The sequence below is a fragment of the Apaloderma vittatum genome, unplaced genomic scaffold (assembly GCF_000703405.1).
Source record: "Apaloderma vittatum isolate BGI_N311 unplaced genomic scaffold, ASM70340v1 scaffold21367, whole genome shotgun sequence".
NCBI lineage: Eukaryota > Metazoa > Chordata > Aves > Trogoniformes > Trogonidae > Apaloderma > Apaloderma vittatum.
Window position 1 is genome coordinate 3,586 of NW_009724795.1, and position 20,937 is coordinate 24,522.

General features: G+C 37.1%; 1 protein-coding gene across 1 annotated transcript; it reads left to right on the forward strand.

Moving 5' to 3' along the window:
* Positions 1-3,991: 3,991 nt before the first annotated feature.
* Positions 3,992-20,563, forward strand: LMBRD2 (LMBR1 domain containing 2). Its single transcript, XM_009872666.1, has 16 exons — positions 3,992-4,221; positions 4,639-4,718; positions 6,370-6,465; positions 6,845-7,012; positions 7,844-8,054; positions 11,640-11,714; positions 12,062-12,175; positions 12,739-12,922; positions 13,749-13,930; positions 14,678-14,811; positions 15,026-15,131; positions 15,816-15,913; positions 16,177-16,280; positions 17,470-17,516; positions 19,282-19,384; positions 20,430-20,563. The coding sequence occupies exons 1-16, from the start codon at positions 4,048-4,050 to the stop codon at positions 20,561-20,563; spliced, it is 2,010 nt and encodes a 669-aa protein (XP_009870968.1). The 5' UTR covers positions 3,992-4,047.
* The last annotated feature ends 374 nt before the right edge of the window (positions 20,564-20,937 follow it).

Consider the following 20,937-nt stretch of genomic DNA (forward strand, 5'->3'; position numbering starts at 1 on the left):
ACTTTTTATTCTTAGGATGTTTTTGCTGAGGAAGAAGAGTTGGGAGCAACTACTGTTGTGATTAAAGAGGCCAGTCCCTTGTCAACTACTTCTGATTTTCGCACACAGTTTCCAGAAGAAAATAATGTGATTGTTAAAACTTAAGAAGGCATAAAGCTAAGAGGGAGTGCAGACTTCGTTGAGTGGAAGTCAAAATGCCTTGATGATTCAGAAGCTGAGTAGAGTTTTTTTTTGCCTGTGCTTAAGCAGGAGCAATCAGCTACACAAATGCAGGATAGAGAACAGTGATGTATTTCTTAGGGGGAGACAATTTGGAGGGCACAGTGAGCTCAGCTTGTGATAGGAACATCACACAGGTTATGCTTCTCCATGTGCATTTCAGTAAGGCACAGGAAGCAGTGCTTACCCTCAGTTTAGGCCTTCTCAGGCTGGGATACTGCATGGATTCCAGCCCACTGTAGAAGAAAGTTGGTGAGCTGGGGAGAGTGTTGGGAGAGCGATGAGAAGCCTCCAGAAAGTGTGATGTTAGCCTCACAGGAAAGGATTGAAGCACCAGTTACGTTAGTCTGCAAAATGAGCAGTCTGCTGGTAAAATGCTTTATGACAAACTTTGAACAGAATGTATCTGTCATATAGTCTGATCTATAATTTTTGATTAAAGGGATGTTGGAGTCCACTTTAGTGAGACCAGGGTCCGTTCTTCACAGATATGCTGTATTCTTTTCAGCTCTTCTTTAAGATTATAATATTGGAGTGTCTGTTGTTAAGTTTGGTGCCATATAAAAGCTCGTAAGAAAGTGTGGGGGGTTTCATTCTCTGCTATTTCATTTAGAAACTTGAGTATTTCTGTATCAGGCAGAGTAGTTGATTTGTAATGTAGATGGTCATGGGTGTGGTTGGTGTTGAGGTCGCCAAGGTAAGTTAATACTGTTGATAGTAGGGAGTCTCCACGGAAAGTAAGTGTGAACTGAGTCCTTTATGGTTCTTGCAAAGAGTTATTAACTGGGTTTGGGCTCTAGAGAATTTCATGTCAGAATTTTGAAATGTATGTCTTTCCATTTATACAATTATAAACTTACTGATTTTATCTGAAACAAGGTAAGATAATCCTAAGCCTACACTAGAGCATATCCTTGTCTTTTATTAGTTAAGTTGCACTTCCAGTGCCATTGTTGCATCTTTTGATCTTATTTCTGTTAATCCATAGCTGCCTTACAGAGTATGCCAATAGATAATATTCCCTTCAGAGTGAGGAATTTTATTACTTTTTGTCATTGCTTAATAGGAGCATATTCTATGCAGTTGAAGGTTGCGTAGTAGGAGAGGACTCTTCTGAAACAGTTCATTGATCTCAGGAGAGCATTTGTAAGGAGTTCAGGAACTTCAGCCCGCAGATGCTAGGGAGCTGTGTGCTAGGGAGCAGCGAGAAGTCTGTCTGAATAAAATTCAGAAGCAGAATTATGGGTAAGGAACTTAACTTTCTTTAACTTTCAGCCAGGTTCAGAGGCAAATGCTGCTTCCCACAAGGAGGCATATAGCCTGCAGTCATATATTTTAAGGTCTGTTACAAGCAATCCTAGTATATCAGGTGCCAAATATGTCTGTCCTGTTAGGCAGGATTTTTTCATGGTAAGAGCTCCTTTCAAGCATTGCATTTCTTACCTTGTGGATTTTTTTCCATTTGTGCTATTTGTGTAGAGAGGTAGTTTTGACAGGTTCCTGTTTAAAAAAATTGAACTGTCATTTTGAAAATGTATATACATTATTTCAAAACTGGTCTTACTTCTGGTAAAAATCAGGCCTTTCATTTTGTATTTTGAGATTGAAATAGGAAGCAGGTGAAGAACGGAAAAATGCGATTCCGATAACTGCAAAATATTTTTTTTTAATATTTGAAAGTGAGTTAAGTTGTGCTAAGACACAGTTCCCTCTCAATTTAAGAATATTCAGTACGTTTTTGAGGTCTTTTTGGAAGTTCCCTCATAGTGGTAACTGAATGTAGCATCTTGCACAAAAAACTTTTCGCCTTCTGTTTTGATAGCAGCTTTTTAAGGTGTGACTATAGTAAAAAATGTATAGGTGTGACTAATGGAGGGTATGATGTATAATTTTTTTTTTGTTTACATAGCATAAGGTGTGGGTATAATGAGCACCCAAAGCTATCTATGTCAAGTAGCAGTGCCTTAGTGAAATCTATGTGTAGTAGTTCTTTTAAATATTTTTTGGGTGGAATTTGCTACTATAATATAAATGCAAAAGAGTCTGTTTTCTGAGAAAACAATAACGGCGTCATAGAAGAGAAAGGGATCTGCTTAGAATAAGTGATTGAGAAATAAGTTAGGTGTCTTAGAAGCGTGATTTACGAATGATTGAGCCAAAACGTAGTACAGGAAGATAGTAACAGGATGCTTTGACCTCACAGAAATGCAGATAAAGAAATTCTTTGCAGTGAAGGTGGTCGGATACTGGCACAGGTTGCTGAGAGAGGTGATGGAGGCCACATCCCTGGAGACATTCAGGGTCAGGCTGGATGGGGCTCTGAGCCCAACACATTCTACAAGTCTGTACTAATTTGATAAACGTATTAGATGAAAGGTAGAAGATAGTGTGTGTATCTCTGATAAGAAGCAGGAAGGTAACTTGAGTTACTTTCACAATAGGGGATGATACGTATATAGCTGCTGATACGGAGTAAACACGCTGCTTTTACTATTTGGAAATTAACTGCAAAAGTAGCAAAACTGGAAAAAATCTTCAGATGAAAGTCACAGAGTAATTGTCCTGTGTGTCCACAAGGAAGTACTGGCATCACAAACTTAGGAAGTTTTTAGTGGAAGTAAGAGAGTTTTCAGACTAAATGCTCTCATCCATAACAGTTCTACTTAAGGAGTATAGTAGGAGATTAGTAAAAGAAATAATTCATTTCAAAAAATTATTAAAGGATTTTAAAGTAAATTAAGAAAATTTCAGTAGTAGTGTTTCTTGAAAATCTCTAAAGTTCCAGTGAAAAGTCAAAGCACTGAAAATCTGGCAGTGAGGAAGCCATAGCAAAAACTGTTTCTGTTAAATCAAACCAACTGAAATGATAATCTTGATGGAGAAGCAAGTCAGCCTGACCAAAGTAATAAACCCTTTAATAAAAAAACTAATAAATCATGTGTGACATGCCTATGGTAAAATGATGCTTACTAAGAAGATTAGAAGCAGTTTAATGATCTAGCAAGTCAATGAAATTTTCTCAGGTTTGTGCAGCTCATTGATCCTTTGCATGATAGCATGTCTGTATGAAGGTCTGTGAACTTTCTAGGCACTTCTAGCAGTCCTGACACTGTAACACAAAAATAGCTAGATCCAGAAGGAAAAGCAAAGCAAAAATATATTGTGGCAAGACTGACAAGGAGTTAGTTGAGACCGTAGTTTCTCTGAAGAACAACAGGAGCAGAAAGGTGAATTAGATAGCATCTTGCCTCCTATTACATGAAATTTCAAACCTGAAAGAGGTACATCCCAAGTAGGCTGACATACTTTCCTGTGTTTTTATGCTCTGTTAAGGCTGAATAGTTGCTCGTACTGTTAAATGTTTCCAGAAGCATTTAGTTTAAACATTTAACTCATTGTCCAAATTAGTTGATTTCTTCTAAAAGAAAAAAAAAAAAGAGCAGAATAGATTTTGTTTAGAAATTTTTATGGCGCTTAGGGGTTAGGCTTATAGTCTTACTCAGGAACAGAGGTTTGACTTCTGGATATACTGTGTATCAAGAAGCTGAAGGGGAGTTGTTCTAATAAATTGCTAGAAATGACAAAACAAGAATGACATGGTATTTTGATTTCTGCAGAGGACTGTAGAGCACCTTGCTGAAGATCTTGTTCATCTTCTGATTGGAGTTTTGTCATGTGAAATAAGAAAAGTCTATTAGTATGTTTAAGAACACTTTTCTGCATGAATTTGTTCCAGAGGTTTTAATGTAATTAAATGTCTTTTTGCTTACAGTTCTGATCAGCTTTCTTGAGTGAGCTGTGCTGTGCGGCTAGAGTGGACATTCAATAATGAGTGGTGCAGCGCTGGGCCTTGAGATAGTGTTTGTCTTTTTTCTGGCCTTATTCCTACTACATCGATATGGAGACTTCAAGAAACAACATAGGCTGGTGATCATAGCAACACTATTGGCTTGGTATCTTTGCTTTCTTATTGTATTTATACTGCCTCTGGATGTCAGTACGGTAAGAAACTTGTGATATTTTCTGCTTAGTTGCATAGAATGTGTGTGGTATTTCTTTAAAATCATAATTTCAGAAGACAATATCGTAAACAACAAATAATTTTTCGAAATAGTATCTTATTGAACTAAACACATGTAACCTTTTTCATGACATTGTGTCATGAAATTAGTTTTTTGTTGGTCTCAGAGAACTCTATTTCAGCTCTTTTTCATATGTTTTAAGATTTCATTATTTGTTTATAATATTTTTTAAAAAAATCTGTTTAGGCAACACAAAAATACTTCAAATTTTTTACTTGTCCTGAAGAGTGCATGTTGTTTTGTGGGTTTATTAATAAAATTGCTCCCAAATGTAAACTGTGAGTTCAGGAAATGTCTTTAAAAATGGGACTTATTTACAAAATTAATTGTCTTTTAGACTATTTATAATCGGTGCAAACTTGCTGTTAACTCCAGCCCTGTTGAAAGCAATGGATCCTACGTTACTCTTGCTCCAAGGTATGACCTATATGTTTTCTTCTTTAGACTGTTTTTAAAGAAGTATTTTATGATTTTCTTTTTTTATATTTTTAAGACTAATAAATATTTTCTGTGTGATATGGCATTGTAAGATTTGAAGCCCACAGAAAGGCGTTTTGTTGTTGAAATGGTGGAACTAAGCGTTTCGAGCAATCTTGGTAATCGATGAGGAGAGGTGTTGGTGAAGGCTTATCTTTTCTTCATAATCTTAAAGACTTGAAAATCTAATTTTATACCTCATGAGTGAAATTAGTAAGCTTGTCTTATATGAAACAATATATCTAATTACTATAATTGTGTATATATAGTAATTGTAATTACCTGAAATTTACAGTGTTCTACCAATGTATCAAGAGCCTGCTTGCTGTCTTCTGGCAGGGAGGAAATAATCTCTAAAACCGTGGTGAATGTAGGCTCTTTCTGTGGCTGCTCATTTTTGAGCCTCCTTTGGCTATTTCCACCTCTTGTAGATGTGTAATGTCGTTACCTGTAAGATGACTAGAGCATTTGTCAGTTGATGGGTCCATGCAAAGTATTGCCAGTTTTGTTGCCCTAAAGTAGAGGCTATTTGAAGGTCATATATCCATGGAGGAAGAGTAAAATGCTAGACTTACTGACATGTTAATTAAACATCGTTAACTAAATAAGCAATTTGAAAACTATTCTGTAGCCTTTACTTATAGTTTCAGAATGTGCTGATGGATGTTATGCTATATTATATGAGTTGTGTATATCAAACAGAAATACCACCTTAAGTAGTAATTGAGCAGCTGCTGTGTTGGTGCAGTTCAGATCTTAAAACTTACTTTGAAACCTTTAGTCACGCAACCTGTTATTCTTTGGTAGTTTGTTAGTTTTGAAAATACTTAGGCTGAGTCCATAAAAACTCACAACTCAGGCTTAACTGGTTTGACCCTGGAAAACACCAATTATTTCTCAATAGAAACTCCTATTAAATTGACTGTCTTGCCCCTTGACTCACCGTTGCTTCATTAGCTAGACACGTGTGGAAATAAAAAATCAAAGCGTCTTAGTGTGGATGGGCACTTTGTCTTTTTCTCTTGTTTTACTAAAAAGGCTCTCATGGCTTTTCTGGTCTTCTGGAGCAAGCAGAAAAGTATTGACTCAACAAATCAAATTTATTTAAGTCTGACTAAATCAAGCTCAGTGACAGAAGAAACTACGAATACAGTTTTTTTAGCGGAAAGTGCTCTAGGTAGTAGAGCTAGGTCATGCAGTCCCTAGATATTTTTGAAAACCTGCTGCAAAAACAAAAGTTGAATGGTATTCTGTCCGCAGAAATACTGTCTTTTCCATGAAGAAAATACTTTCTGCCTCCAATGAGAAGTTATAACCTTTAATTTTTTGTTTCTCTTTAGTCTTTGAGCTGCTTTCTCTAAGAAAGTGGCCTTGTCCATGTATGTTATTTGTGGTGAGGAGAATGGTAAATATTTTTAAGAGGTAATTTATTTTATTCTTTGATGGCTGATGGTTGACTATATACTCAAATACTAGTGTATTACTTGTGTGCTATTTTTCAAAGACCTTTCTAGATAGGGGAATTTGTAGAATATATTTTTTTATACTTTTGATCCTACAACGAACAGTAAGCTTCTTTACATTGTTACAGCAAGCAAAAATGCTTCAAACCATGGAGTTATATTCCTGATGGAATTATGCCCATTTTCTGGCGTGTTGTGTATTGGACATCACAGTTTTTAACATGGTAAGTGAGACAAAAGAATATAACAAAGACTTTAATGTAATTTCTAAATGCAACATCTTAACAATCCTAGAGTACTCTTTAAATATATATATATATCACTATTCTGCAGATCTTGCTAAACATATTATTTGCTAGCAGTGAAATTTTCCAATAATTACGTACTAAAGTAAGCATACTTTTTTTAGCTCTTTTTCGGGTGACAGCCATTTCCTCTTGATTCACATCTAGAATACAAACATATAACTAGCTAATTTTTTAGAAGCTTGGGAGTCTTTAGCTTAAACATCTTAAATACCTGTCTCAGTATACTGCCACTGCTTGAAATACTTAATTTTTTTGGTTGTCTGATGTGGTTTCATTTTATTTGCTTTCCTCCTAGGATTCTGCTACCTTTCATGCAGTCCTATGCTAGATCTGGAGGGTTCTCCATTACTGGAAAGATTAAAACGGCACTGATTGAGAATGCAATCTATTATGGCACTTACTTGCTGATTTTTGGAGCATTTTTAATATATGTGGCTGTAAACCCAAACTTCAATTTACAATGGTAAGCACTTGCATGAGTTCTTAGAAGGTTGTTGTAGATAATCTCTTCTGTAGATGAAAGGAGTCTTCTTTAAAAAACGATGTTAGTTGGTCTGATTTTTGGTACATAGTTGGAAAATTTTGTTAATTTTTCCTGGAAAGGAATTCTTTGAACCTTTATAGAAATCTCTCTTTTGTTTTTTCTGATACTGATATGCATGTCAGAGGAATCCTATTTGCAACGTTTGGATTTTTTTCTTCCCTACAAACGCATCTGCAAAACTAGTGCAGAAATTTTCTCAGTGTTTTCAGAATAACATCTTTCAAAAGGCCTTGACAATATTTCCTGTGTAGCGCTTCTGTCTACTGTAGATTGTAATTAGAAGTTATAAGGTAAGTTGAAGTAATTGGTATTTACAGCATTGTCAGTGCTCTTCCATCCTAGATACAGGAGTAAGCACTCTAACACCTAGTTGCTTTCAACTTCCACTTCTGAATACAAATCCTGGCTTCTGAGGCTGTTTCTTAGTGTGACTGCCTATTACAGTGTTTTGACCTCACTTTCAGTAAGTTTGCTAAGTTCGTGTTTCCCAGATGAATGTCCTCCTTTGAGAACAGACATTTTTGTCTTCGCTCCAGAAGGAGAAGAAACATGGGAGTTAGAGAAAAATAGTGCCAGCTTTAAGTATGGTCAAGATGGTACTAAGTCTCTTCCTGTAAACTTGAAAGCCATGTTGATGCATAAATACTTCCAAGGCTGCTTTCCTGTGGGTGGGGTTCAAGGATGTTATTTGTTTGGTTTTTCTTCCTTGCTTTTGCTGCTGTTTGGTTGTTGTTTTTTTTCCCTCCTTAGGAACCAACTTCAGACTATTGGGATAGCTGCTGCAAATACATGGGGTCTCTTTCTTCTGGTGTTGCTTTTGGGTTATGGTTTGGTTGAAATTCCCCGTTCTCACTGGAATGGGGCCAAGAGGGGTTATCTACTCATGAAGACCTATTTCAAAGCTGCCAAGCTGATGACTGAAAAAGCAGATGCAGAGGAGAATTTAGAGGATATTATGGAGGTAACTAACTAGCTTTCACTAAAAAATGAGTGAAATAAGTGTTAGTCATTTCTGTATTGCCTGATGTGGGGTAGTTGTGGCAAGAGAAACATGAGTAGCGTGAACTTACTGTGGAATATCAGTAAATTAAGAAAATCGTCATAGTGTGCCACTTTGACATGCAATCCTGTGTAAAAATCAAAAGAGAAATTGTCCCTGATATGAAGAATTTGGCAACCCAGTAACCATCATTAGTTATTTTTATTACTTTAAGGACTGTTTTGATGTAACATTGGTCACTAGTGAATAACATTCCAGAGTGAACTTGAAAATACAGTGTACATGTGTTTTGTTAATCTTCATGTAAATTGTGTATGACTGCTTTTTTGCTAATGTCCTGGTCTGAGCTAAACAGAACCAATTCCATTCAGTCATTTTACTTTTCAGCTCAGCCTTTTATAAGAGGCTGCACTCTCTGAAGTTAGCAGCACGTTTTTGCAGGCTGTGTCGGCTACTAGAAGTGATAACGCTGGGTCCTGCACTTCAGCCACAACAGCCCCCAGCAGCGCTACAGGCTGAGGAGGAGTGGCTGGAGAGCTGCCAGGCAGAGAGGGACCTGGGGGTGTTGATGGGCAGCAGCTGAACATGAGCCAGCAGTGTGCCCAGGGGGCCAAGAAGGCCAACGGCATCCTGGCCTGTGTCAGGAATGATGCTGTCAGCAGGAGCAGGGAGGTGATCGTGCCCCTGTACTCAGCTTTGGCGAGGCCCCACCTCGAGTACTGTGTCCAGTTTTGGGCCCCTCACTACAAGAGGGACACTGAGGTGCTGCAGAGGGTACAGAGGCAGGCTACCAAGCTGGTAAAAGATTTGGAGCTTATGTTATAGGAGGAACAGCTGAGGGATCTGGGGCTGTTTAGCCTGCAGAAGAGGAGACTGAGGGGAGACGTTTTTGCTTTCTACAACTACTTGAAAGGAGGCTGTTACGAGGTGGGGGTTGGTCTTTTCTCCCTAGTGGCGAGTGATAGGACAAGGGAAGATGGCCTTAAGTTGTGCCAGGGAAGGTTCAGGGTCGATGTTAGGAAGAATTTCTTTACTGAGAGGGTTGTCAGGCACTGGAACAGGCTGCCCAGGGAGGTGGCTGAGTCGCCATCCCTGGAGGTGTTGAAGAGAAGGGCAGATGTTGTACTGAGGGACATGGTTTAGTGGTGTTGATAGGAGTAGGACAAAGGTTGGACTGCTGGATATTGTGTGTTGCGCTGGAGGTACCAGGAAGAGAAAGGAGTCATAGGAAAGTGAAGGGTTGCACCTCGTGGGAGAAACAGCCAAAACAGCTGACCAGCGGTAGTGTTCTATTCCATTTATGTGAAGGATCACAGGGGTTAAGCTCTCTTCTTCAGTGGCCAGCATCCATGTAGGACTCAGTCTGTTCTTCCGCCTTAAATCCTGATCTCGAGTTCCCAAAATCCAGCTCCCATTTTTGATTCCCCTCTGCCTCTGAGCTTGGGACTCCCTCCGTGCCTGAATCCATCAGCATGGACAGCTTGGGGAGGGGGATGTTGATCTCTCTAGGATCCAGTTACAGAATGCGTGGAAATGGCTCAAAGCTACACTGGGGTAGGTTAGGCTGGACATTAGGAAGAATTTCTTTGTCGAGAGGGTGGTCACACACTGGAAGAGGCTTCCGAGAGAGGTGATTGATGCCCCAAGCCTGTCAGTTTTAAGAGGCAATGCCCTTAATTACCTGCTTTAACTTTTGATAAGCCTTGAAGTAGTAGAGCAGTTGGACTAGATATCATTGTAGTTCCCTTCCAACTGAAAATGCTCTATTCTGCTCCGTTCTCTACCCTTAAACACAGCATACCTTGTGCCTTAAAGGCTCTTCTATGGTTTAAAAGCCAAAAATTTTGGCAGAGGCACCTGTTCTGGAGCCAGGTATTGCTACCGTGGGCTTGCTTGTTTCTTCCAAAGTCTCCCCCAATTACTGAGAGGACTGAGGAAAACACTACACATGCTCCTGAATTTTTTTAGCATTCATCCCAGGACTCTGGAATCTCTTTTAATTGACCTTGGACTTTCTGTTTCGACATCATTAGTATCCATGTGAAAGAGCGGGGATGGGTAGGAGTCTGAAGGATTGTAGTAAGTTCTTCAGTCTCGTGGTGACATCCCTAGTTTGGGCCGCAGGGAGGCAGCAAACCTCTGTGGAAACAGGGTCTTGGATTAGACTGCAGTCTTGTGTTAGGTTGTCCTTGATGTAAGGTATGCTGGCTGACAGATACTGAGGTTATGTCGTACACAACAAAATATACTGTATTGCTAATGCATGATAAAATCTTAAAGGTTTGGCACTTCACTTCTCTCCCCTACCCCCCTTTTTTTTGCCAGTCTAGAAACAAATGCACTACACATGAGAAATCTTCACCAATATTTAATTTTTCACCTTCACAGGAACACTGAAGTGTGTGAAAAATACTTAACAATTCTTAATAATGCCAGTGCTGAGAACGTGTTTGTAAATAGTATGAATTGCTGCTGTGTCAAAATTTTAGCTTTCACCACTTTGTTTTAATCTTTAGTTTTCTTCCTTTATCAGAGATTGTGAATACAGAAGAAAATGTACTAGAGGATACCTCTCAAAATTTTTTTTTCCAGTCTAGTGCTGTATTTGGCAGGGCTGAGTGTTAGGATTGACCCTTACAGATATTCTTGGAGGATTCTGTTAGTTTTTCATAATACTAATACATAATGAAAAATTCTTTGCCACAGGCTAATCAGAGCTATTGAGAGCTCTGGGGATTCAGAGGGAATCCAGAATTATGACAGTCATTTGTTGGAACCACCTTCTGTGTATCAGAGGGCTGTGTATATCTGTTTGGCCTCCTGTGTCACACTGTGGAAATACGATGCTTCTATTTGCCAAATCATCCAATTTGATAAAATTTCTAAGGCTTCACAATTATTTCTGTCCTCCAAAGTCTAGAATTTAAATATATTTTTAAAAAATACTGTTTGTAACAACAAAAAGGCAGCAAAATATTATCTCTGGATTGCCGGTAGAATAAAGAATAGAATCTAGTTCTCACTAAGCCTGGTAAACTCCTAGAGACAGTTCTGCCACAAGTTATCTAGCTGTTAGGTAGCTTCTTTTTGTTACTGGTAAATGCCAAATTGTCTCAGAAGTGAGCTGTGTGGAGATAAATGTAAGGAAGATGTAAAATGAAGTAAAGTTGTATTAATCAAGCTACTTAAAATAATAAATAAATCGAGTAAGTTAGGAACTAATTTTTACTTACAACTAAAGCAAGAGAGTATTTTCCATTTGAACTTTTATGCATAGAAACTAATCCTCGAGAAATGCACAGAGTTATGTTTTCACAGTAGCATGGTGAGTTCTTAAAAAAATACATATATGTTCTCTACAAATACCCCTTCAGTTATTTTTTATTAGAAGTCTGGTAAGCTGTGGCTTTTAGGAAGTTCTATAGGTTTTAAGCTCTGATAGTTATCTTTTCCGCTGGGAGTGCAGTTGGAACTCATATCTGACCCTGAAAATTTTAAAATCTGTTTTAACATAGTAAAACAGGTCTGTATTTTTTTCCTCAACAGGAAGTCCGTAAAGTAAGTGAGAGTATCAAGTATAACCACCCTTTGAGAAAGTGCGTTGATACAATACTAAAGAAGGTAACAAATTGCGTATCTTCAGCCTTAATCATTCAGTTGGGAGGGGTCTTCCTGTACCTGCAGAATACTTATACATTATTTTCTTTCCCCCTTAACATAAAATCTCTAATTGACATCTTGTGAGTTTCTGACCAGACTTTGAGTTGAAATTCTTTGTGGAATGTTTTCTTATGATGTATGTAATTATCTGTGGTATTCTGACATATGTAGTAGTTTAGAAACAGAAAAAAATCTATGTTTAGAGTCAGCTATTCAGTTGAGTGAAACGCCCCAAACATTTACCAACAATTAACAAAGAGCACTTGGTACTCCTTCATCTTTCAGTTAATTTTCTCTTGTCCTTCTAGTGCCCTACTGAGTACCAGGAAAGAATGGGTAGGAACATGGACGATTATGAAGATTTTGATGAAAGACAGAACAGTTATCCAAGTGAAAAAAGTTTGGTTAAACTTCACAAGCAGGTATGTTAATAAATGAGAGAATGCCTCACTTAAAATAATGTAATGAGAATAAACACTAGTCAAAAAAATATTTGCAATGCACTTTACCTGAATTGCTGAGTGTACTGGGTTTGGGGATTGCTGCTTAAGAGAAACTTTTCTCAGTGAAAGAAAGTAGAGAAGTTTTAATATCCCAAGTGATGTCCAGATGAAATTTTTGGGTGTGTGAAAAGCGTTCTTGTTGCAATATATCTTGACAGTGTTTTAACTGTCTGTGAGTAAGCCTTGTAATTATCAGTGCATTCTAGAAGAAATTGTAGTAAAAGCTTGGTATTCCCTAAGATGCAAAAATAAAGTGGTATTGTAAAAATTAGGCTGTTATTGCTACAGATAGATTGCGTGAATTGTGTATGTAGTCCTTTTATGGCTTACATATTTACAGAATTAACTGACTGCTTTTGTGAGGGCACAAAATTAATCTTGCATTTCTGTAGTTTAGACGTTTTTGAGGGATTTTACAAGGCTTTTTCTCTCGTACATAAAACAAGTATGTTGTAACCATAATTTTTTGGACTTTATTGTAGGTAATCTATTCAGTACAGAGACATTGTCGTGCACAGGTCCAGTGGCAAATTCTTTTAGAACAAGCATTTTACCTAGAAGATGTTGCAAAAAATGAAACAAGTGCAACTCGACAGTTTGTTCATACATTTCATTCCCAGGAACCAGAAAATAAAATTATTCAGTATTTCTACACACCAACTGTTGGTAAGTGCTGTCACACAGATTTTTGAATATGTGAAGGAGTAACTGGTACCATTTTGAAAGAAGAACCAGTTGTTTTATGTAAAAAGTTCAGTTGCAGTAGAGGGAAGCAAATGTGCATCTTAATGGATATATGTAATGAAAGAGCCATCAGGTATTGATTTATGCTCTTGACTGTAAGCTTAATGTTTTTTACAAATTTAATAGCAGTTACATGTTTTAGTAGCAATAGCAAACTCTGAAGCCTTAGAAGAATAAAGAAAAGGATCAACTTTAAATTGTTGAATCATGGCTACCCTCTGCATTTGTGGCATATTATTGAGGTGACACTGCTCTTCTAGTAAAGCAAAGAGTAAAAGACTCTGTCTGTCATGTACCAAACATTAGGAGATGCTTGTGCATCTTTTCAGAAAGTGTCTTCTCCTAATCATATTTTAACTTCTAACTTGGTAGGACAATATAATTTTACAGCTTAAGCTCTGTTTCTGAGAGAGTGAGAGATGGACTGACAAAAAGTGGATCACTCATAGCATCTGGGCCAAAATTAGAGTTCTGTTCCACATGCCCCACACACCAGGACCAGTTTGTCTGGGAGACAGATCCCACCCTGTTTTTCCCCAGTTGTGCAAATGATTCCTTAGGACGAAGCCAGATCTCTAGGTGTTAGAAAAAGCTCTGAAATTGAGTGTGTGACCTCACAAGTTCCAGCCTTGGTTTTAAGTGTGTGCATGCAAGAAGTTCATAACAGTTTTTGTGAGGGAGCTCCATTTTGGGTTCTGTGTAATTTTCATTAATCCATTCTGGATATGTATGTGTTTCTTTTTTTCAGAGTGGTACTGGGAATGTCTTCTACGACCGTGGTTTTACAGGGTGCTTGCAGTTATGTTGGCCACATTCTCTGTAGTTGTTGTGTGGTCAGAGTGCACATTTTTCAGCACAAAACCAGTTCTGTCGCTATTTGCAGTTTTCATACAGCTGGCAGAAAAGACATATAATTATATATACATAGAGGTAAGTTTAAGATAGTCACTCAACAAAAATCTTTTCAGATAGATTGTTATTACAACAATAATAGAGAAGATTGATTTTAAAATAAATCTCTAATCTGTTGACTTTCTGAAGGTCTCTAAAATACATTATACCAGACTTTGTGGAGGGAGTCTGCCTTTTGCCACTTTTTAGAACTCTCCGATACAGGGTGAAAATGTTACCCAATTGAACAGAATATCATTTGTAGAGTAATTTGTGAAACATTAGCATGAAGTTTAAGTGTTTAGACTTTGTGTCTGTCACCCACATGTGTGACCTCTCCGAAACAGGAATTTGCTGCTAACCAGAAATCCAGTCACATGTGTGATTAGTATAGACATGCACTAATTTATCAGTAAGGGAATTGAGCTGGAAAGTTCCAGTATGCTAACAAAACAGATTGAATTGAAAACACTTGTTTTGTGGGAAGAAAAGTGAAATCAGTCATAGCAATTATCAGGGCAATTACAGCAACTTCATTTACGTTACAAAGGTAGAATAAATGATCTTAGGGTCAATTGTGTTAGCTTATATGAAGTGCTGAATGTCAATCTCAGTTTAAATTAGTTGAAAAACCCTCCTAAAGCTCTTGTCAGAGCTGGTGTTATTGTCACATCTCAAAATGAAAAACAGACTGCAGTTAACCTGTTGCACGCGCAGACTATGTGCTGAATGCATTAAAACCTTCAGTAGAGTCTACAGTCAGACAACTTTTTGTTTTTCCCCCAGATGGCCTGTTTTCTTACCATCTTTTTCCTAAGTATCTGTGTTTACTCTACTGTCTTCAGGATACGTGTATTTAACTACTATTACTTAGCTTCACATCATCAGACAGATGCATACAGTCTGCTTTTCAGCGGCATGTGAGTATGTGGCTTATATTTTGCAGATTTGCTGTTGAATACTCAATTGACAATGTCCATGAAACTTTCATTTATATGTTTTCATTTATAATCATATTGATATAAATCCTAAGAAGCGGTACATCATAATTGTGTGATATATCCCGTTATGATTTCTTGCTATTTTTGATGCAAGAAATTGTTTAAAATGCTATTGCCACTCGCATTTGTGCAGGTTGTTTTGCCGCCTTACTCCACCATTATGCTTGAACTTCTTGGGACTGACCCATATGGATGCAACGATCTCTCACAGAAACACTCAGCCAACCGCTTATACATCTGTAAGTACAGAAGATGTGGTTTTGAGGCTTCTGTATGATTTTGGAGAACAGACAAAATATATTTAAATATTTCTTATAGTAAGATTCAGATATTCAAATCTTTTCATCAGTAGTAAACAGAGGGAAATTCTTACAGACCACGAGTTTGGTACTGATTGCTGGGAGTCATCAGTAGCTCAAATTTCCTGGTTTTGTCTCTTTATCCTAAGAAAGTAGATCGTACTTAAGTGTCGTGAGCGTTCTTCGCTTCCTGATAGCTTTAGTTTCCACTGGCTTTAGCATATGGGATGTCCTTTTAGATATAGAGCAAACTTGACAGTGGAAACCAGTGAGTTTGGTTTTACTGAACACCCAGTTTTTGTAGGACAGCATGCTACATCTCATTTTCATTGTTAGCAAGTCAGTTGTTAGTGTTGTCCAGAGACACCTTTCACAGCAGATTAAAAGATCCACTAGATCTGAAGTGAGTCCAGGTTAGGTGAGACAACAAGATCTAGACACCACAAAGTGAACACACTCTTAGAGGCAACAATTATATCTGGATCAGCTGAATCAGATGTCTCACTAACTGTAAAGGATTGTGTGTCGTGTGTTGCACACTGAAAACAGTGAGGTGGCACAATCTTTATGGATATATGTAGAATCTATTTGATTGGAGCTTGTTCTTGTGGACTTCTTTTTCAGATAATGGGATCCATGAAAGTGCTATCCTTCATTGCAGATGGGTTCTATATATATTACCCAATGCTTGTTGTCATTCTTTGTATTGCCACATACTTTAGGTAGGTGATTTTAAAGACAGATCATCTATGTTTCTTTACATTAATAATATTAATTTCAGGATTCAGAAAGAGATTCAATTCCTTTCCAGAAGTTAAGTTGTGACATATTAATATATTCTTCTCTTGCCTTTTGTATTCTTGCTTTTTTACGTGAATTATCCATAAATTTCTGAATAATTTGTTTTACATTTTTTGTTGTAGTATATCCAAACTGTTCATTGTAAAATAACAAAAGAAATTGCTTCTTCTTCTCCTTTTATCAGTTTAGGAACTCGTTGTTTGAATCTTTTGGGATTCCAGCAGTTCATGGGGGATAGCGAAATGACCTCTGATTTGATTGATGAAGGAAAAGAGCTAATCAGAATAGGTAAGTTAGATCCTCTATCCTAGTCTTCCTACAAAATATAATATGTTCCTGCATTAAACTTGCCTGAAATGGTGCACACACAAAAAAACCCCATATAGTTTGTCAATGTTTTGAAAACTGTACTGAGGCAGCCTACTGCACAAAATGCAATAGACTTACAGCATTGTGGGTGCTGTGTAGCTAGTGCTGGACTTCATTGACATCTCAAATGAAGTGTCAGTTTTATTCTTCCAGTATCTGAATTTCAGATACTTCTGAATATTTTTCAGTTCATTTAAGTGCTCCTCTGAAGTCATTACTGATCTAATACCTGAGCAGATGCTTGTGTAATCTGTCATGAAGTATAAGTCACACTTGAATTGTCTTTATCATCAGCAAACTCATTTTAATCTTCTTTTGTGTGAGTATTCTGACTGAGCTGCCCAAGTTCCATCGTTTCCTGTAGGACTTTTTACTGTTTCAGCTCACTGCATCGTGTCACAGAAAGCATATTGTTCTGTAGAGCTGTTCTGGACAGCTTTTTGGCTTTTTAATGTTAATTTCTGTTGAAAGTGTTTCTTGGAAGTTGTTAAAAGCTGTTATCATTCTTGAGTACATGTTAAGAAATCAAATAATCTGGATACAATACTATATTATGGAATATTTTTATTTTCCTTTCCTAGTTTATGGAAGACAAAATATAGATTTACTTAGATTAGTAGGTTGTTTGGGGTTTTTGTTTCAGTTTGGATTTTTGGGTTTTTTTGTGGTTTTGGGATTTTCTTTTGTGTTTTTTTTTTTTTCAGAGACAAGGATGTCTGTCCTTTCCTTAAGAGATTACTATTTCTTTGATACTGTGATGTTGCACTTACAGCTTAATAGTGGTTAATTGCAGGACACAAAATATTGAGGTCATGCTTTGGGCCTCACAGAACTTCAGCAAGATCTTAATTCAGTCATGTTCAAGTTTCTTCTTAATGTTGTACTTTTTCCAGCTATTTGTAAGAGGATATTTTTGTTTTGCTAGCTAGTATCCAAATGTTACCCTTTGACACCAGATGAATCAAGAGGAATTAATTTTAATGAGACACTCCATGATAGACAAACAGCTTTGCCTTTTGGCATTTTCATTGTTGTTTTTTTTAAAAAAACCCCACACTGGTAATGACTTTTCGTGTGTGGAACTCAGATAAATATTTTTTATTTATAGAGAAAAGAAAACGACAAAGACAGGAAGAAGGGGAAAACAGAAGAAGGGTAAGATACTGTTTTAGCTAATTACAATATTAATATACTACAATATCTCATAGGATTTGCCATTGCTATTTAATTCAGCATGACTTCATAAAAAAAATAAGTCCCCAATAATTGATGGAATCTGTTTAATCTTGCAGAATATTCTTGGCTGGGAGGGAGAAAAATAATTGACATTTTTGAGGATAAGAAGATGACTGTGGTTACAATACCTAGACACTTCTATTACTCAGTGTCCTGTGAGCGTGCGCCAATAGGTATAACAAGCATTAGAAAGAGTCCTGATTTCTTGAATGCAAAATAACCTGAAATGGCTTATTATCAGTCTCTTACATTGATACGGCTCTGCTCGAAATACCTGAGTGTCGTCATGCTCACTGAAAGGAGGACTACATCCTCCTCCCAAACTTGCCTGTTGCTTTGTCTGCTTATTGGAAAGTAAATGGCACAGATTTTGATTTTTATTCTTAAGAGGAGGGAGTTACATTTAAAACAGAATTAAGGCTGTTGCCACTAAATAATGAACAGAATGTTTGACTCAAATCCTGCTTTGAGCACAGATCGTACTTAGAGTGCATACTGAATTGGAAGGTCTGTGAAGGCAGTCAGTCCAAATAAGAAGTAGTACAGGCAGCTTCATTTTAAGGACCTCCAGCGAACTACAGCTTTAGTTTTGAATTAATTTATAATGATTGGAATTTAATACTGAAAGTCACAATAAAAGACACATCAGAAGGATGCATGCAAAAAAATGAACTGACTAAAGGGAAAAATATCTGCAGAAATGCAAGTTAATGCTGTGACTAACACTTCTTGGGTTTTCAAGCCCAGAGATGCTTTAATTTTGGATGACAGCCAATACTGCATAGACCTTTTGTCTGATCTTCTCCCCCCATCTTGTAATTTTAGACCTTCAGCTTATTGTGAAACAAAATAGTAGCAGTGAAATGATCTGACATTAAGCAACAATTCTGGTTCACGAGCAGACTTGTTTTCACATGTTACCTGTTTTTTTTTAGTTTGCATTAAGTACTGCAGCATATCTTTGAAACTTTGGGGCTTTTGAAAGTATTATCTCTCCTACATCATGATTAAATGTTTGATTCTTCTACAGCTTGGAACTGCAACATGTGGCAAAAATTAGCACAATAACTTTGAGTATACCAGTTCTTACCAGTCCGTAATCATAGAGTGATAGAATCATAGAGCAATTCAGGTTGGAAAACTGAGATCTAGGTATGAACCTGGAACATTTTAAAGTTATTGGAGCAATTGGAAGAATTTCTGTTGAGACATGAATTTGTCTCCTTCATATTAAAATATATAGATAGTAAAATGGGATGGAAACTCAGCAACAAGCTTGGTAAAACATGGCTATATGCATCTGGTTATTTTTCCACTCTAACACTAGGTGGAGGTAGAAATCAAAAAATTGGCGTTTCCGCCATAGCTTTGTGCAGTTGAGTGAACTACACGGGCAAATTTAATACATAGTTTGTTTTCTTCAAGTTTTTTTTTTTTTTCCTCAGGAACAGTTATGGTAACTGGTTTAGTGAGGGGATGTATCTTGAGTTTAAAATAAAATAAAAATTCTTCCTGCCTCAGGATACTGAATAGGAACATTTTCAAAGTATTACTTTCGTAGTCTGATGTGGTTGAGCGGTAGTTCTGAGATGTCTGTCTGGAATGTTTCTTGATCCTACATATGCTTTTGTGGTGTTGCTTTTTCCTCACAGGTTATGTTTTCACTTTTTATGTTTTTTCCCAGGAATGGAAGGAGCGATATGGAAATAGAGAAAGTTCCACTAGAAACAGGGTTGTCCACACAGACCAAAAAGAATCCAGCTTCTCAGAGACCAGTACCAACAGACGTAAGCTCTCTGGGTCTTGGGGGAGAGTTTTTGTTTTGGGGGGTTTTTTTAATTCCTTGTCTTCACAACGCTGGCTGTGCAAGTCGCTTCAAATATATTATTTTTGTCTTAAATGATGTGCTGATGTATTACCTTCTGTGGCACAGTGTTATCTTGCCCATTAAAGACACCTGAAAAGTGCTGTGTATCTTCTCATCCTCAACACTTCAGAAAGCTGAGGTTGGAGACCCTGACTAGTCTCAATTACTTGGTCTTCTTATGGGACATATGACTGCAATTAAAGTAGCAGCCTTCATTTAGGATATGTCTCGAAGTTGGGAGTTTTAAATCTTGAAATTTACTTCTTGTAGTTGCAAATGGACTTTCTCAGACTGGAATAATACCATAATCAGATAGATGACCAACCAGTCTGAAGGCACATGAGTGTATACATGTTCATTTAATAACTTCCGTTAGCCAAAAAACTTCTGTGGATGCTCTAAACTTCAAAAAAGTATATTTGTCACAGTGTTAATATTGGGGGGGCATTATATATTTTAAGCTAACAAGTTAGAAATGAAACTGAAGAAAGAATGAAGAAGGAGAAGGAAGAGGGAAGTTTTGAACATTCTTTTGAGACAACAATTACTTCATTAATTCATGAGAATACCTCTTTTAAAACTAACAAAACCCAACTAAAAACCCTCCAGCTAGCTTAATTAAAGTAGGAGTTTGGAAAGATGAATGAATGGTTGATTGATTGTTTTATTTAAATATAAAGTTTACATTCTTCTAATTTTCTTTGATTCTTGCCACAGTAGAATTCATCCTACTGGGGTGGGGCAAAAGAAAAATTGTAGTTACGTTACAATGGAGATGCAAAAATGAAATATTTCAAATTTGAGCATGTAGTCGTATTTGGTTTAATATTGAATCCACTCTAAATCATCACACTTTTGGTGAGATGTAGTAACTAACTATTCTGGTCTTTTAAGTTTGCTATCTCCATACGCTCCACAGTGTTCATAGAACAAAAACATGTCTTTCCTTCCTTTTATCTGTTCAGCGCTGTCGAAGTATACCCGATCAAATGGTAGGACTGAAAGAGATAGAATAGAACTCCTCCAGGATGCAGAACCTTTGGATTTTAATGCAGACTCGATTAGCGATGACCCTCTTGAATCGGACTCAGGAAGGTGAGGAATTTTCTGTGTTATTTACAATTAAAATGTACTAATGGCTTCTGTCTTCTGTGACCTATAACAGCTATATCAGATGGTTTCATAATAACAGTTTAGTAAACAGAATTTTTCATCTAATCAAACTCTTTTCCGTTCTTCTCCTCCATGAGATGGGAATTGTTTTAAAACCAATTGAAACTTGAAGGCTGTTTTTTTTTTAGAAATGTCTGAGTAAGGTTTGAGTTGAATATAATTCTATATACTAGCATAATCTGAAAAATGCTGCATATAAAACCAAAAAACTGAAGAATGTTCTGCATATGTACAATATAATGTACTTCAGAGAGCTCACTTGATTTCCCTGAACGAAAACTGTCATAAAGGTCTGCAAGA